The 19,112-nt window shown below is 49.7% G+C and overlaps 1 protein-coding gene and 1 pseudogene across 1 annotated transcript in view; one reads left to right on the forward strand and one right to left on the reverse strand.

Moving 5' to 3' along the window:
* The window catches only part of CSF1R (colony stimulating factor 1 receptor), a 271,842-nt gene that overhangs the window by 12,216 nt on the left and 240,514 nt on the right, over window positions 1-19,112 (reverse strand). Inside the window, exon 17 of the mRNA XM_078653580.1 lies at window positions 9,073-9,195. Within this exon, the coding sequence (XP_078509706.1) occupies window positions 9,073-9,195 (123 nt within the window). The remainder of the gene's footprint in view (window positions 1-9,072; window positions 9,196-19,112) is intronic.
* Window positions 5,981-7,380, forward strand: LOC144771378 (18S ribosomal RNA; annotated as a pseudogene).

Raw genomic sequence — 19,112 nt, forward strand, 5'->3', positions numbered from 1 at the left:
CAGTGACGCCTGTGCTGGATGTGTGTGGGTTGAGTGTAAGCCATTTCGCACGGAATGCCTGGTGCTGGCAACCACTTGAACATTGGACACCAGTGCAACGGAAACAGAAAACACATGCATTATAGAGTCAACTGCTGAGCAACATGGAGTGAGCCGGAGAAAATCCAGAGGACAGCCAACATGCAAACCGAAGTGTCCGTGGGTTGCAGTGCACTGGGGTTGGGGCACTAGAGATGAGCGCGCTCATGTGAAGAAGAAGTCTCGGATTGTGTCCCTTTGACATATTCCTGATGCAGATGCAGTGGGGTGTGTTAGACTTGCATCTTCTTCACCATCAACGTTACAGGGCCCCCACACTGTTTGAGGTGACATAGCTGCACAACCGCTCCACAGAACAAAACACAATCAGCAACGGACAATGGCCTGCGGTGCAGAGTGCTGAGCAGGGTATCAGGCCAATGATGGCATCCACGACAGGTCTGAGCAACTCCGTAAGTCTGTCAGGACCACCGTTTCAACTCTGGTAGATGGCAGTAGGAGGTGGTCCTTGCGGTGGTGGTGTGTGCCTCCTGCGGTGATGTGACGTCCGGCCCGGTCTGGACTCGCTTTGGTGTGTGAGCCCTGGTGGGACGCATTTGGGCCCGGAGGCTGCGTACAGCGCAAGGCCACAGACAAATGGCATTGATGACCCCAAGGCCTACGCCTCAGGGGCCATCCGATGTCACCGGAGAAGGGGTCCCGGACCAGCACTGCGGCTGGCACAGGCACCCAGTCACGGGACGGTGACTTGCGGTGCAGTCAGATGGGCCATGCGATCTGAGCAGATCATCATCAATGCCCGAGGTGTATGTTGGGGAGGGATTCGGGGGACAGTGGAAGGTGTCCTCCTGGGCATGACGCTGAAAGGTTTGATTTTATCCGGAAGCAGCAAATGGAGGAGTGGAATGCGACAGCCTCGTTGCCACACCAATTCGGTATCAGCTACATGAGGATGAAAACTGCCCCCTAGTCCATAAACTCAGACACCACCAAAGTTTGACCAGAGAGTGTCCATGAATGTCGGGGAACACACTTAGTGGCACCGGGGCTGAGTGTGGATGCAGTCTGCGAAGATGCGGATAGACTGATATGAACTCCGTCATTGGAAAATCATGAGTCTGTGACCTACTGGAACGCAGTGTAGGCCGGAGGCAGCGGTCAGCAGTGGCCCACAACCACGTGTCGTTGGCTCGCGATGCACAGCGCTAGTGATACCAGGGCAGTTGTCGGTAGTGTATGAACACCTCCATAACGATGATCCTTTTCTCTCCGCCTAGATGCAAGGCATCATCCTCTTGCGCCTCTCCTGATATGTAATCTGCCTTTGCATACTCGATGTTCAGTTCCAAATCTGTGACCTACTCGAGCGCAACCTAGGCCGTGAGCAGTGGGGCGGAGGCAGCGGTCAGCACGGGCCATTCACCGAGTGTAGCCAGCATAGGTTGGTGGCCCCACCAGCCTGCGTAGTTCAGGTTCAGTGGCACCAAATGTTCGGTCAGCTCCATGACTGTGACCCGGCTTTCGTCCAGATTGAGCTGCATCTTCCTCTTACTCCTCTCCGTGCAACCACTGGTGTGGACTCTGCCATTCGTTATTCACGAATAGGTGCTGGATGTGAGACCTACTGGTCCACAGGGTAGTCCTGGCCCCTCATCCTCGTGTCACCGGCTGGCGTTGAACAGGGTTTGTGGCAGCATGTGATGCCAGCTGGTGTTGAACAGGGTTTATGGCACCACATGTTGCAAGATGCCCATATGCAACTTTTCCTCACGGATCAAAGGGAGTCTGGTGCTGTGGCCACTGGCCCGGATTTGAGGTCACTGCCATTCAGGAGCCTGGACACAGTTTCACATATGGGACCCACTGGGCCACAGAGGACCACAGGAGAATATGTCAACGGGGAAGGAGTAATGTTGGCCAGCATCGGGGGGCCAGAGATGGTCTGAAAGGCTGGCAGGCTCGCGGGCCTCAGGCTTGGAGCTTACACAGGCACGCGGTGGGCCCTCCTTAACACACGCCGGTGTCGGCTGCTGATCAGTGTGGCCAGGCTGCGCAGGGTCGGGAATGACGGGTTCGTGGTCCAGCGGCCCGGGGTATGGCAGGCGCACAGAATATGAGGCAACTCCGCTAATGAGGACAGCATCGGCCTTGTTGCGTGGTGGGAGGCGCCGCCCTGGCAGAGACGTTGGACTTTTCCGGAGGAGGACCACGCCCAGGGTTACATGCTTTTCATTCACACCCCTAAGCTGGCCTGGCATACGCCGGGCCATCCCACTCTGCTCACTTTTATGGGGGGAGCCCCACTGGCTGGGGTGACATGGTTGCATCCACTGTCCACTACACTCCATACACCAGAGGTGTATGTCGCCGTGGATATGGGTGTGTGCTACATACTGTGGTCAGTCCAGCACTTCGCCGCCACTCTTGGCATTGTGTACTTTCCCAATCATGGGTCTACTGCATCCTTCACATCTGCCTGGTTGCCACCTCTCCCCGCATTCGGATATTGTGTGGCTGAGGTGCCATGCCGTTGATTGGTCATGTTCACGGCTTTCCTAGGTTACCATTGTAAGTTGTTCTATCGTGTCTGGTGGGTGGGCATGTTGTTGTGCATGTTGGTTGTGAATTTGTGATGTGTGCATTGCCAGAATTGTGGATTTCATGGCTGTGGAGTTGAGATAAGTGGGATGTTAATTGGGAACTTGCCAAGGGGCTGTGCATTTTCCTTGGTGCCATCCTGGGAACGCTGGTTGCTGATGGACTGTCGGAGGATGTAGGGATCATGCACACTGGCTGTGTATTGGAGGCGACATTGGTGAAGGTCCCACGGTGTTCGAATGTTGTCTGCACATAATGTGTGACGTGTGCTCCCTGTTGCATTGATTGAGGGCTGTGTCAAGAGGGGGCACAGGTGGGACATGTGTGCAGTGGATTGCCCACAACACGTGCGTGCATCCGGTTATGGCGTATGGTCCTTGCTTGGTCTTTGCGCATTGTGTTGGGACGTATGGGGACTGGGGTTCCAGGGTGATGGTGATGTCCAGGAAAGGTGAGGGGGATTTGGATGTGGCTGGCTGTGAGACTCTGCCGACTCTGGCAGGTGTTGTTTGGGGTGTGCCAGGGGCCAGCAGATGCAGCACAGCCAGCAGCTTGGTGTGGGGTGGGTTGTTGGTTGTCCGCTGTGTTGGTGCTGTAGTCCTGTTGAGCGATGATGGCCAGGATGCGTAGGATGGTTGTCCCTTTCAACCTGTAGTGGACAGTGACATTGTCAGATGTTGGGCCTGTGAGGCAGGTGCATTTCCTGGGAGGCAGCTGTCTTTGTCTGCGGTGCCTCTGTGGTGGTCAAGCGGGAGGGGGGTAGCGGGGGTGTTGTGGCCCTCTTGGGTGTCCAGGCTGCAAGATAAGTGGCTCCATGGTATCTGTTGACCTTCTGATGACGCCCTGGGCTGGGCTCCCTTTTGTGGTACAGACTGCCGTCCGGCTTTACACCAGGTCAGAGCAGGTTTTAATTTCCTGCTGCTAAAGCGCCTTGTGTTCTTATCACAGATCTGCCTGGTCATTGTGAATGTCGTTGTGAAAGTTGAGGTGTGGTGTTGTCGCGGCTTTTTGCACGGGATCGCCTACACTGCATCTCATTAGCGATAGTTGTGGAGGTCCTCTGTGGCGATGTTTTTTGCGGCTGCTATCGTGGGAAAACTGGAAAACTGTTGTTGTGGGCTGTGAATGGTGGGGTAAATTTATCACGGCATTGGCTGCGATAAAGTGATAAAGTGCTGTTAATTCGGCAATAGCTCCTTGTGAATATGTCCCTTTGTGCATTACCTCTAGACAGTCACAGACACAGGAAGGAGAGGCTCATCTGCATTCTTAGCACTCATCTGCAATCAACTGCATTTTTATGGGTCTTTCTGGGCAGAGAGGCAGGGGAGGGACTGACACTTACACGTCAATAAGAAGTGTCCTGTCCACACACAAAGTGTTGATTTACCCCAAACAGATAACCTGGCAGACAGGACTAGGTAGAAAGGGATCCTTGTGCACTTCAGAGTGCTGCTTTGAAGTCATCCCCTACATCAAAGGCACTTTTGGGTATAGGTACTAGGTCTCTGACCCACTAAAATCAGACACTTCTGGATCTTGAACTGAACCTCTGTCAGAGGACTGCTGTGCTGCTTAAAAGACTCAACTGAACTGCTTGTCTGGAAGGATTGCTTCTCTGCTTGTTGCCCTGCTGCCTGTTGCTCTTTGACTCTGCTGAAGGAGAGCTGGACTCTGCCTTCCCTCCAAGTGATCTCGGAGGGCTTGCCTTCTGTTTTCTGAAGTCTCAGGGACAGAAAAGACTTCCTATAATCCTACTGGTGCTGCTGGACTTTGCCTTTTGTAAGTCCTACCCTTACCTGAGGTGTCTTCTCGAAGTTCTGAGCCTCATAAGTGGGTTCTGCAGCTGTTTTCTACAAATCTGATGCCAGTCGAAACCGACAAAAAAGGCTGTTCTCCCACAGCGGTTTCACAGCCTGTGAAGCCTGACTATGATGCTCTTCGCTGCTCGACGACAACGCATTGCCTTCACTTCAGCGAACAGCGACGACGAAGGAGCGACCCGACTGCATGAAAAAGATCGACGTATCTGGCCCTCAGTGTCGGTGCTTTGCTCCACCCAAGGTACTATCTCAGCAGGCCCTGCGTGGGTCTGATAGTCGGCCTGCTCTCCATCACGGTGGGCCTGAACTTTGGATTTAGACCTGTCCCTTGCAACCTCAAGTAACCTTTGGACCGCTAGTGACTTTAATGCACTGTTTTTACATTTAATCTTTAAAGATTCATATCTTGACTTCAACTGATTGGATTTTTGTCGTTTTGGTCGCATTTTGCTCGGATAACTAATATTCTCTATTTTTCTAAACCTGTGTGGAGTCTTTTTGTGGTGTATTCATCATGTTATTGTGTGTGTGGGAGTGTGTGTTGCAGAAATACTTTACACTGCCTCTTTAGATAAGCCTGACTGCTCTGGGCCAAGCTACCAGAGGGTGAGCACAGGTTACCTTTTAGTGTGCTTCTAGCTTACCCGGACTAGTGTGGAAGTTTTTGGCTGGCCTGAGAGCATACCTCAGTCAACCAGGCATCCCATTTCTAACAGGGGCCAAGGGTGGGGACCTCAGTTTATGGGGTCAAGACATCGGATCACCGTGTCGCAAAGTGCCCGCAACGGGGTTTCCCGCTTGGACGGGTGTAGAAGATCTGGCCAGGCCCAAGTCAGACCTTGGTTAACGTTGGGGTAGAAGCCACCATCTTGCACTCCAGTCTTCAGGATGCTATGTTGCAATGTGTCTGGGACAGGTCCTAGAAGCTGCCGGAGGGATCCCATGTTTGGCAGGGTAAATAAGGGCTGACCGTGCCACGGGTGAGATGTCCAGCTGACCCAGGGCTGGAGCCCTCCATCCTTGGGCTCCATTATATAAGAAACAGTGTTGGAAAGAGCCCGGGACAAGGTCCAGCAGGCCCCGGGAGGGCTCCGCTGCCTGGCCAGGTGAAGAAGCTCTCACCGGGCTCCAGGTCAGAGCTCTAGCTTGGAAAGGGCTCCATCCTGGCTCCATTCTCAAGGCTGTTGTATAGAAAAGTGCCCGGGCCTGGGTCCCGCAGGCCCCAGATGGGCTTCCCTACTTGGCTGGGTGAAGATGCTCTGACTGAATCCCGGGTCAGAATTCCAGCTTCCTTGGGGATGAAAGCTTCCATCCCTGGGCTCCATTCTCCGTGGCACTGTGCCACAAAGACCCCCGAATGTGGTATTGCAGGACTTGGGGGGCTCAAATGTTATGTCTTCCCTTCCAGTCCGCTTTAAGAAGATATGACCAGGCCCTAGGTGAGAGCACCGGCTGGCCCGAGGGAACAGAGACCTGAAGGCCCAGGAGGGCCTTTGCTGCTAACCCAGGTGAAGAATCTCTAACTGGGCCCAGGGTCAGAGCTCTGCCGGGCTTGGGGGTCCATTCTACCTGAAAATTGCCCACCCATGACTTTGGATAGGTAGTGACAAAAAATAACAATACAGGACTCTTTCGAGGCCCTGTAATTGGAACGAGTATACTTTAATGAGGATCCAATGTTGGGCAAGCTTGGTGCCAGCAGCTGTGTTAATTACAGCTCCAATAGCATATATTAAAGTTGCTGTAGTTAAAAAGCTTGTAGTTGGGTCTTAGGAACGAGCTAGCTGTCCATCGCAAGACGAGCTATCGCCCTTTCCACCTCCTACTTCCCGGTGCCCTCTTGATGCTCTTGACTGAGTGTCCTGAGGATCCAAAGTGTTTACTTTGAAAAAATGTGAGTGTTCAGAGCAGTCTGGTTGCCTGTATACATCAGCTAGAAATAATGGAACTGAACTCTGGTTCTGTTTTTTTGGTTTTCAGAACTGGGGCTATGATTGTAAGAGTCAGCCAGGGCATTCATATTGTACTGCTTCAGGTGAAATTCTTGGACCGCAGAAGCCAACCAAAGCAAAATCATTTGTCAGAAATGTTTTCATTATTCAAGAATAAAAGTCAGAGATTTAAGATGTTAATATAACATTGTAATTTCGAGCATTAACAAAGCATCTAGCGAACTGGCAAACTGTTATTCCCATAACCTGCTGAGTAACTTCTGGGAAACCAAAGTCTTTGGGTTCCGGGTAGAGTATGGTTGAAACCTGAAACTTATAGGAATCAACGGAAAGACACCACAAGTAGTGGAGCTAGTGGCTTAATTTGACTCAACACGGTAAAACTTCACGTGGCTCGGACACAGAAAGGGCTGACAGATTGAGAGCTCTTTTTTAGTTCGGTGGGTGGTGTTGAAGGGCAATTGTTAGTTGGTAGAGACATTTGAACAATTAGTTCTGATAACGAACCAGGTTCCTAGATGCTAACTAGTAAAGCAATCTTCAGCATTCGATATTTTAGAAAGGCAAGTGGTGTTCAACCACACTAGATTGAGAAATAGCAGATTTTTAATGCCTGTATATCTCCAGGGCTGCACGTGTTCTACACTGAATGATCAACTTGTGTCTTCCCTTTGCGGGTAACCTACTGAACCCTATTCAAGATAGGGATTGGGAATTTAAATTATTTTCCATGAACGAGGAATCCCCTGTAAGTGCAGGTCATAAACTTGCAATGATCAAGTCTCTGCCGTTTGTACACACCGCCCGTCGGTACTACTGATTGGATGGTTTAGTGAGGTCCTCAAATTGGCTCCACCGGGCTTGGGAACAGCCCTTGCCAAGCCCCACAAGATGATCAAACTTGACTATCTAGAGGACGTAAGAGTCGTAACAAGGTTTTCGTGTGTGAACCTGCGGAAGCAACATTAATGGCAGAGCAGCCCAAATGACTGACAGCGCCATCCGTATCCTCGGCTGCCTCCCAGGCAGAACCCAGGGCATAGGGCCCATCCTTCTGCTCGCGTACCCTGGCTAGTGGAGAGGTCCGTGGTTGCTAGGCAACTGGGAGAGGACAAGGTGCGGGGAGGACCTGACCAGCATCAACGTTATTGCCATTTTAGTGCACACTAGCCAATTAGGAAATCCATGACCACAATGACTGTTTGTGAGCAGTGCTTTTAAGAAAAAAAAGGGCTCACACTTCAGACAGATATCAAATTGTTTGAGTATTATTTTTCTGTAGAAGGTGTGGCTCCTGACCACAAGAAAGTCTCCAACTTAAAAAGTGCCTCAACCCATCTTTAAAGTACAAACAGGCACATGCATCAAGGTAGGATTTTGCAAGTCCTTAATTGCGATAATTAAGGATTCGCAATTAAGGACTTACAAAAGCCTATGCATGTGCGAATCACTATAAAATTAGCGATTCCTACCTACACAATCCTTATTTGCGACTCGCAAATTGCAAGTCGCAAATAAGGAATGGCTTCCCATTCATTCCAATAGGTCCTCGCAAATTGTGCATGCAATTCCAGGTTGCAAGGGTGTCAAAAGGACACCCTGCTGAACCCCTAAAAGTGATCTGTGCACATATGTTGCGCAAACACATGCCCTAAGGGCATGTGTGTGCACAACATGAAACTTTGAAAAATGCGCAAAAGTGCATTTTTCAAAGTTTTTGCAAATTACCATGAAGTTCAAGTTCATGGTAATTTGCGCCCCTATTAGCGAAATCGCTATTCTTGAGTGGTTCTTGCATTGCATTTAAGGAATCGCAAATTGCGATTCCTTAAATGCAATTGCAATTTGAAAACACGCACATAATTGCGATTTTTTAAAGTGCGAGTGGCAAGTTGTTTCATGCATCGAAAAAGCTAATTTTGCAATTGCAAACGACCGATTTTTGCGATTTGCACCGCTTGCGATCTTAAATAGCTCTGATGCATGTGCCTGAAAGTTTCTTAGGAAGGGTTAGCAAAAACCAGACCGCCATCACAGGATCATAATAGTTTAACTAAAGTTGAGTGAGCCATGTACCTGGAACAAAGCAAAAGAGGCAGCCTGCCAGGAGACAACAGATGTCCTTTCTTGATTCAGCAACATGGTCCATGGAATACATTGTTCAAGTAATAAAACAGAACTGTCTGTAGACAGTAGCCCCATCAAGTACATATAAAACAGGTAAGGAGAATTAGAAGGCTATTTAAACCAAGCAGGAGCGAGATACCAACAGCAGAAGATATGCACAAACACACAGATCCCACTAAGCGGAGGCAAAGACAGATCAGGAAAGGTGCAGCTCCAGCTACATTAGACAGGGTAAACGAAAATGCAGAGCAGGAGGGTGTGATGTAGGTCAGAAAGGACAAGAATGTGAAGATACAGATGGAGCAGGCAGGTTGTAGGTACATCCATAGCAGCTGGGGTGCAAGAAATGGTAAAAGAAACAGGGATGAGGTGCAACATGACAGATAGTGATAAAACAGTCAATTAAATGCAGCTAAAGCAGCCGAGATGGAAGTTCCTATGGAAAAGACAATACTGATAAAGCCATAGCAGGTGTAATGGAGGTAAAGCCAGAGTAGTTCAGTATAGATAGCATCACACACAGAATTACTCACATTTCCTTTAACAACATAGTTGGAATCATTCATGATGTCCCTTGCCAGTCCAAAGTCACAAATCTTGGCGACGCGTCCGTGGGTCACCAATACATTTCTTGCAGCTACATCCCTATGAATGCACTGAAGATGAGAAGCAGAATTTAAGTGAAACTCTGGAAAAAAGATTTAAGATGTAATACTACTATGTGACAGCCACTCCCTTGGGTGCACTCTAAAGCTCTCTGTTCTCTCAGTGCTGGAATAACAGGGCTACAGTAGTCAGTGGTATGGTGTATTTGCTTGGCCGTGCGGGATCTACTATCAGCCCAACAGTGGATGCTATAAATAGGTGAACAGCAGAGTTTACAGCACGCTAAAAATAATAAAGACGAGGTGGTGTAGAAGCAAATGGTTCCACTAAATGGGACTGAGTTGCACTTGCACAGATGTGTGTGTGGGTAAAACAACAAAAAATGAAGTACTGACATTCTTGAGCCAATGCTAACTATTAGGAATGTCTTTGTGCATCATTTCATTCCACTGATTTTTTGTTCAACTGATCAACCATGCACAAATGTGTCTTGGCCTCATCCAAAAACCAGACGTCCAGAACAGTCTGCCAGGCCAAAACCCTTTGCAGGAGTACACATGAACCCCAGATGCACTTCCGGCTCACTGGCCCTCACTGGTGAGGTGCAGTTTAAGTTTATTGGGATGGAAAGCTCCAATCAATGCCTGAGCATACATTTCTGTCATTAGGTAGCCATGCTGACATAATAAACGTGAAGAATTGGAAATGCTTGAGCCAAGCACTGGAATGTGACTGGACTATCGTAATTCTGGTCAGTGTTTTAAGAGGAAAGGAAAACAAGGAGCTCAATGTACTCACTTATCCCCTCACGTTTCAATTCATTCATCCATCTAATCACTGGCTGGCTCACTCATCCTTCCACACACTCACCTTTTAACTGTCATCAATTCATTCCCCTACTTTTCCATAATTCCACAAGCCAAACACGTGTACTTCACCTTACCCATCCACTAACACACACATACGTGCACTCTTTCACATATTTGCACCCTCTCACATATTTGCACCTTCTCAGGAACCCCTGCAAGCACCAACCCACCGACCCACTGCCTCACTTACTCACCTACCCACTCACCTAATCACTGGCTGTCTCACTGATACATACAAGCAAACACAATAAGATGATGGACGGAGCGCTGAAACTTTTCAGGCACTCACCCCCAGTCATAATTAGATCTGGGTTGAATCCATCATCGTTCTTTTGCTCACTTCGCCACCCCAGTTCAGACCCAAGCATATGCCCTGTCTAAATAGCTTGAAAATGGACATCATGCCTTGTTTACTGTATGCACTATAAACATTACTCCTGACTATCCCCAAAATAACTCTGCTACATATGTGCCGGAAAATGTTAGACTTTGTTTGGTGTGGTAAATCGGCCAGAGTATCACGCTCCACACTTTTCTGCCCATTAGATGAAGGGGGACTGGGATTTCCTGATGTTTTCACCTATAGTCACCTATAGGTTTAGAAACCCAGAAACCAGTTCCAGTATGCTTGTTTCTGGTCCAATGAGGACCTGGCTTGCCAGTTCAGGCTGGACTGTTCCCATGAGGAGCAGGGTCAAGACTAATTTGCATATGGCTGGGTCCAAACTGGGGTGTTGTAGTGAGCAAAAGAACAATGGATTTAAACCAGATCTCTTGACTGAGGGTGAATGTTAGAGCTACTCAGCATTCTGTCCATCATTTGTTGCTGTATCCCTAAGTGGGATGCCTAGACGTGGGTCCCTTGCTCGCTGTGCCACTGGATTCAAGCTAGCCTGGCTGATGAGGAGTGTTACCCCGAAACTGGTCCCAGGGTGCTTGTTTCCGGTCCAGGGAAGACCTGACTTGGCAGTTCAGGCTGGACTGTTACCATGAGAAACAGGGTCAAGACTGATTTGTATATGGCTGGTTCTGAACTGGGGTGGCAAAGTGAGCTAAAGAACGATGATGGATTCAATCCAGATCTGTGACTGAAGTGTCTGAAAAGTTTTAGTGCTCCGTACATCATCTCCTTGTGTTCGCGTCACTGATGCATACACCCACCCATAATCAACCATACAACCTTTACTTACGTACAGTGTAAATACATACAGTGGAAACCTACTCTTCGATTACTCTACTCAGTACATACATGGAATGCTTTTATCTCCCTCTCAAACACACTGCTCCACTTGTATAATGACACCATTGGGTGTCCGCATAGTTCCTCGCGGAAAGCTATGCACCTTGCACATTTCTATAGTTATCTTTGCACTGTATGCTTTTCTTGCACATTGGCTGTACATTTAATGCACATACACATGTTAATATTCGGAACAGTAACAATATTAGCCATATTGTTCTAAACCTATAATCATAGTAATTAGCTGGACAGTGATCTTTAGCTACACACTGTGGAACTGCACTGCCCACCCATAAAGATGCCTATGCATACAGAGTAATATCACCTTGCATGAGCATACACATACGCAAATACAAACCCATAATGTTTAACTCACATGTGCTTGCCACAACCTGGTTTTCACTGACATTCACTGCAATATGTTGAAAACACAGAAACTCACTGATATATACAAACACAGAAACTCACACACCCAGGATATATATTCTTTGATTTTTAAGTACAAGGCTCAATACTTGTTTGTACTGCACTACAAAACCAGGACTAACAAGGCAAATTACAAAGGCAGATCATTTTCTCTGGCCACCTGGAAACAGCTATTGATTCTAAATTAATGTTCCTACAGAGGAAGTGCATTCTCAACAACTGATTACTCTAACACTTTACCTCCACCCGTAAGAATTCCTACATTAGACCAATCATTAAGAAAAAGAACCTTCATCCAACAGGCCTAATGAGCTACTAACTGATATGCACTGGTACTTGGAAAAGGGAAGAGCTGAAACAACCTACTTTAAGATCATCAAATGGGCTTCTGCTATGGAAGATGCACTGAATCTGCCCTGATATTGACCTGTTTAACCTGCAATCTACCGTGGATATAAATGGAGTGGCTGAACTATTACTGCTGAATCTATTGAAGCTTTTAAAGCAGTTCAGCAAAGACTCTGCCAGTGATACTGCAGAGTATCAATGCTACCCCCCCTCCCCTCAGCGCCTTGAGACCCTCACTGGTGAGTAGCGCGTTTACAAATCCCTGATTGATTGATTGATTGATACTAAAGGAACCAGGCATCTGAGGAGAAATCTTGGCCTGGATCCCTTCCTACCTTTCTTGCAGGCCCAGCATCATCTCTCTACCCCTGTGCACATCTGCTCCTATCACCACCAACCCTAGTGTATGTCTGGGAGGGATCATGGACCCCAACCTTTCCCCTGTCCCTCAAGTGAATCAAGAATCAGGTCTTTTCAATGTGTCTTACCTCATCAAGGCTTCTTTCAGGGGTTGCAGGACCTTATGACTCTTCTAATGTCTCACCTAGACTACATAAATGGTCTCTACTATAGGCCCCAACTCTTCCTACTCTAAAAAATGCAAAGTATCCAAAATGTAGGAGCAAGACAATGCCTACATCCCCACCGAAGGGAACGCATCATTCCAGCGAGCTAAGCACTTTACTAGCTCCCTACGGCAGGCACTCGGTCTCCAACATAGTCTGTATTGGCAAAGGGGTCATGCATTGTCAGCGCCGAATCTTCATCGGATTAGGGCTCCAAACATACTCACAAAACAGAAACCCATATGTTTCTCGTCTTTGCTTTTCCAGTAAACACAAGTATTTTCCAAGATCACTTGGCATGCAAGAAGGAAGTAAAGACTATGCTCTCTCTAAATTAATGATGCAGGATCCTGCGAGTGCAGATTTGATAGTAAAATAAATGTTTTTTTTCATGTGTTTGAGTTAACTGAAGTAGGCTGAAAACGGATTTACAGGGCTGCTGGTCTGGTTGCACTGACAGCTGAAGAAACGTGGCTTTTAAAACTTGCACCATGTGCATGTTTTCATTCATTCTTTGTTTTCCATGTCCTTCCTAAAATAGATAAGATTATGTTCTCTCTAGGGTACTATTTTTTTCGTGCCGTAACAATTAATGTTCTTCAGAGCTAGCCTGCCTGAGGAGTGACACACATAATGTGTCAATGCTCAAGGTTGACACAAAACTGCTAGCTGGACTGCGCTCCAATATTTTTTTTTAAAAGTCATTTTTCAGTAGTGCAATTTCATTTCGACTTGTATGTAGGTTAGAAGTTTCTATAGACATTAATTTTGGGAGGGTTACTAGAGTAAGTCTGTTTTACGTAACACAATGTTTGAATATACTGCATCCCTTGCTGCCATTACAAAACATGCAAAGGGAATGTGTCACTATTCCTCTTCCCCTCTAAAAAGTGTTGTTTTGGGATTTATACCAGACTCTTCTGAAACTTATACCGAGCATGTCCTTAGGACGAACTGCTCTTTGACATTTCAGAGCTTTTCCCTTGTTCTTACCGAGTAGTCTATATTACAGATTGTGATTTGACTCTTTCCCTCTCTCTCTCTTTATATATATATATATATATATACACACACACACACACACATATATATATATATATATATATATATATATATATATATATTACCTACTGGCAGTCGCCAGTAGGTATATATAGTTAGGATTTTTTCTCTATGGGATTTTTGAAAATTCTATGTCTAATAACTTTGGCGTTTGTGGACGGAATTGGCTGAAATTTTCAGGAAAATGGAACATTTTGTTTCTGAGCAGCCCCTGAAAATTTAGGGGGGTTTCGTCAAGGGGGGGCCGAGAAAAAAGGGGGTCCCAAAACGCGTTTTTCCCATGTTAATTTCCATAGGGCGGTTGGCCTCACTTTTAGCTCGAACGGCTGAATGGATTTGCACGAAACTTGGCAAAATTGTAGGGACTGGTAGCCCGATGTGCCTTTGCTAGGTCTCAATATATGTGCTCCAGTGGATTTTGAGAAATTAACGTTCAAAAAAATATATATATCTGTAACAGCGCTCCGGGTAGCGCTCCGGTTCGCGTACTTGACGCGTAACGGAACTTCGCGAAGCGAAGCCGATTGGCTCTCCGGTGTCTGTCAACATTCTAAACAGTCCGGAGCGGCCGCCATCTTGTCTCTCGGTAGGATCGAGAGACAAGAGGAGGCCAAAACAAAGGGGGAAATGACCATAAGGGGGCATAGTAGATCTTCCCTGACCCCCTAGGTTTGATGTGAAGGCTTTAAAAGGGCCCCGCGGGGCAAAAAAAAAAAATATATATATATTTTCCGGACGCCATCTTGTCACTCGGTAGGATCGAGAGACAAGAGGAGGCCAAAACAAACGGGGAAATGACAATAAGGGGGCATAGTAGATCTTCCCTGACCCCCTAGGTTTGATGTGGAGGCTTTAAAAGGGCCCCGCGGGACAAAAAGAAAATTCGTTTTTTTACGTGGGGAGCGCCCGGTACGCTTTTGTGCAATGGGCGGTGGTAATCTAAATGATGAGGGGGGGGGGTCAGCGTTCAAAGCACATCAGCGTGCATAAACACGAAAATGTTTTTATCTACCACGTACTTGACTTATCTCTCTGAGATGCATTCCCTTGTGTCTCAGCAATGGTAGTCTGTTTATTACATAGATCACTCGAGGGCGGCAGTACAGACCGCGCGTAGGAAAGGGTAAAAAGCCAGGGGTATAGGAGTATGTAACAAGCGAGCCATTTAATTGAAAAAACTAAACGTGACAAACGGTTGCAGGATCAGTGAAGGTTGATTTTATAATTGAAAGTATAACAGGATCAGTTACAATAAAATCGTCCATACGCACACCATGGGCGAGTATCATGGGTAACATTACTTCGAAGCTTTAATAATACAATAATCAATAATGAAAAATCGGCATCAATAGGGTTGTCCGTATGCCCAGTAAGTACCTTTCCCCGCACACCATGTGCACAAAGACCGCATATATCCCCCATAACGTCACGACTAAGTAACTAGAACGTCATAAGGAGTTGCAAGTCGCTCCCATACTGGCGCCATTTTGGTCAAGGCCAGGCAGGTCCAGAGTATAGTTCAATGTCTCCAATAAGTAGCGGCAGGACCAGAATCCCTTTCGGCAGTTCAAAAAGTTTGTTAGCGCCAACAGAAAGAACAGGCAGCATGAACCATGACTCAAAGGCGAGGGAGGCAAATTCTTCCCTACCGGGTCACGCTGAGGTCCCACCGGAGCTGATCAAGTTGACAGTCTACAGTGTCTCTTAGTAATTCGGCCAAAAACTGGCGTCAGCATGAGAGCACTACCATCCTGTGACAATGTTGTGGCCACTTCCGGAAAGCGGGACAGCAGGCGTATCCCTCCGCCGATGCACTGAATCAGCCTCCCTCACGGCACCAGATGTGGATAAGGTGGCGGACACACGTGGCAGCGGTATATCCATGGGGGATAGTCGAGCAACAGTGGCGGTTGCCCCCATCGGAAGCCCCCATCGGAGCGGGTGAGACTCAGCTGGCCGAGCGAGGCACTGTGCCGCAAGAGGGGGCACAACTGAGCTGGCCGAGTGAAGCGCTGGGGTGCAGCTGAGGAACCTCCACCTGGGGAGGTGGGGGAGGCTCGTTCGCGCCGCCTCTCCCTCCCAGTGCATCCTACGCCGTCTCCTGGCGCAGGTATATGTGATGGTCGGACCAGGCAATAAGAGGGGGGGGTCATCAGGAAGGCATTCACCCCCCCCCAAAAAGCTTCAATTAAGTTGAATGGCTGCAAGAGCCCCGATTACACCAGCAGCCCTGTTAATATGACGATCTTGGGAAAAGTTCCTCTGTTGGATTGCAATGGCTGCAGTGATGGTCTTGGGAAACTGCTTCCGAAAACTCTAAAGGCCACGAAAGCTTGCTATGCTGTTTCTTTGGAAATGCGGTGCTGGGTGATGGAAGTTATTGAAGAGTTGGCAGTGGTGTTTTTTGTAGATTTTGGACGCTCTGCCACAGTCCTGGCTTCGTCATTACGAGCACTTGAAAACAAGACATTCTGGGCAATACCACCCTTGACGCAGCCCTTTATGCTACAAGATGGTGTCTTCCATTCAGAAAATATTGTTGGCAGCATTTTGAAAGGAAAGATAAACGGCCGTTCTCCTAGTGAGTCTCACATTCTTACATTTATGAAGAATGTTGAAGAGTAGTATGTTGAAAATCTGAAGCCATCGTTCTACAAACTCTCAACCAGCCTTGGATGGAAAAATCCTGAAGAATGTACAAACTGAAAACCAGTTTTTGTCTGCACACATTCAGGGACCAGGCCGCATTGCGAAGGAACCGCAGGACGTGTCTTCAGGTCAAACGGATTGTGGGACAAGGTCCAGAATGGAAGAGTCACCAAAAGGCTAAAAGTCCCGCCGGACCCCGGGAGCCGGCCGCCTATGTCGGGGGCGATCTCAGGCCACACCAGGGCAACAAGACTTGGGGAGGGGGCAGGAGCCAAGTGCCCCCTCCCAGTCCGTGCCACCACACCGCCCCTCAAGGGCCTCCGTCAAGCGGTTCAGGGAGGCACCGCAGGCAGCGGTTCTTCAGATCAGTGGCTCTCACCGGCAAGGCTCCCCTCCGTCAGCAGCGATCGTTGGCGCTGTGGTTGCGGCCGGAGGCCCCGCCTAGTCAATGCCCCGGCCTCTCCATCTCGTAGGCCGCAGAGTAGTCGGGGAGAAAAGAAGAGTCACCAAAAGGCTAAAAGTCCCGCCGGACCCCGGGAGCCGGCCGCCTATGTCGGGGGCGATCTCAGGCCACACCAGGGCAACAAGACTTGGGGAGGGGGCAGGAGCCAACCGCCCCCTCCGAGTCCGCGCCACCACACCGCCCCTCGGGGGCCCTGAAGAATGTACAAACTGAAAACCAGTTTTTGTCTGCATAGCATCAGCATCAACACTTGAGTCAGCTTTGTGTGAAGCCGCCATCTTGATCCAATCAATACCGTCCCCCTGCACACATTCAGGGACCAGGCCGCATTGCGAGGGCACCGCAGGACGTGTCTTCAGGTCAAACGGATTGTGGGACAAGGTCCAGAAGAAAAGAGTCACCAAAAGGCTAAAAGTCCCGCCGGACCCCGGGAGCCGGCCGCCTATGTCGGGGGCGATCTCAGGCCACACCAGGGCAACAAGACTTGGGGAGGGGGCAGGAGCCAAGCGCCCCCTCCCAGTCCGCGCCACCACACCGCCCCTAGGGGGCCTCCGTCAAGCGGCTCATGGAGGCACCGCAGGCAGCGGTTCTTCAGATCAGTGGCTCTCACCGGCAAGGCTCCCCTCCGTCAGCAGCGATCATTGGCGCTGTGGTTGCGGCCGGAGGCCCTGCCTAGTCAACGCCCCGGCCTCTCCATCTCGTAGGCCGCAGAGTAGTCGGGGAGAAAAGAAGAGTCACCAAAAGGCTAAAAGTCCCGCCGGACCCCGGGAGCCGGCCGCCTATGTCGGGGGCGATCTCAGGCCACACCAGGGCAACAAGACTTGGGGAGGGGGCAGGAGCCAAGCGCCCCCCCCGAGTCCGCGCCACCACACCGCCCCTCGGGGGCCTCCGTCAAGCGGCTCAGGGAGGCACCGCAGGCAGCGGTTCTTCAGATCAGTGGCTCTCACCGGCAAGGCTCCCCTCCGTCAGCAGCGATCGTTGGCGCTGTGGTTGCGGCCGGAGGCCCCGCCTAGTCAACGCCCCGGCCTCTCCATGTCGTAGGCCGCAAGAGTGGGCGCAACTCAGCTGGCCGAGCGAGACTTGGGGAGGGGGCAGGAGCCAAGCGCACCCTCCCAGTCCGCGCCACCACACCGCCCCTCGGGGGCCTCCGTCAAGCGGTTCTGTGAGGCACCGCAGGCAGCGGTTCTTCAGATCACAACAGAGTCTCATGCTCGATCGATAGAGCTGGCCGAATCAGGCAACAAGAAGGTGGGAGGGGTGGGCACCTCTTGCTCAACCACCACCTGAGGAGGTGGTACTCTCTTCCTAGGAGGTGGTGGTGGTGGTGGTGGTGGAGATGCACCAGCTGAAGCTACAACACTTGCCATTGCTAAGTGATGAAAAAAGGTCTTCCTCTCACAAAGATGAAAGTCAGAGTGGGGAAACAAGGAGGGGTTTTCATCATTTGGGACAAAAAATAGTTCTAAACCAATGAAAAGTGTTATTTTTAGGTCACATGACCTAGCCTTACATCATTAGGAAACCAAAAGTGAAATGAACCAATGAAAAGTTTTATTAACAAGTCACATGACCTGTTATGCTTACGTTACGCGCTCCACGCCGCGCCCCGGATCGCTTCCGGGAAGCTGTGCTTCGCGCCTCGCTTCGCGCACCGGGTGCGCTAACGCGGCGCGTCATATGACGCATTACGCGACAACGCGATACTACAGTGTTTCTGGATGTTTCAGACTGAAGCTGGCGTCAGCATGAGAGCACCCCGTGGCTACGTCGTGGCCATTCCGCGAGCAATCATGGCAGTCGTTCCCCACCGGAAGTCTGCGGGAGTCGGGGGCCCCGGTGACGCTTGTAGAATCTTCAAGGCTGAGGGGACGCTTTTGGGAATGGGGCCCATGCCCTAGCAGTCAAGCGTCGGAGTTCCAGGGTTGCCCAGAGCCATCCTTGCAGGCCAGGCCCAAGTCTGTGGAGCCGACCGCCATTTCGTGAGCTCCGTGGCAGCCGCCTGTCGCTGTACCGCAAGAGTGGGTGCAATTCAGCCGGATGGCGGGTGAGACGATGTAATAGCAAGAGCAGGCGCAACTCAGCTGGCCGAGCGAGGCACTGTGCCGCAAGAGCGGGCGCAATTCAGCTGGCCGAGTGAAGCGCTGGGGTGCAGCTGAGAAACCTCCACCTGGGGAGGTGGGGGAGGCTCGTTCGTGCCGCCTTTCCCTTCCAGTGCACCCCACGCCGTCTCCTGGCGCAGGTATATGTGATGGTCGGACCAGGGCACCGCAGGACGTGTCTTCAGGTCAAACGGATTGTGGGACAAGGTCCAGAATGGAAGAGTCACCAAAAGGCTAAAAGTTCC

This window comes from Lissotriton helveticus, chromosome 7 (assembly GCF_964261635.1).
Source record: "Lissotriton helveticus chromosome 7, aLisHel1.1, whole genome shotgun sequence".
Lineage (NCBI taxonomy): Eukaryota > Metazoa > Chordata > Amphibia > Caudata > Salamandridae > Lissotriton > Lissotriton helveticus.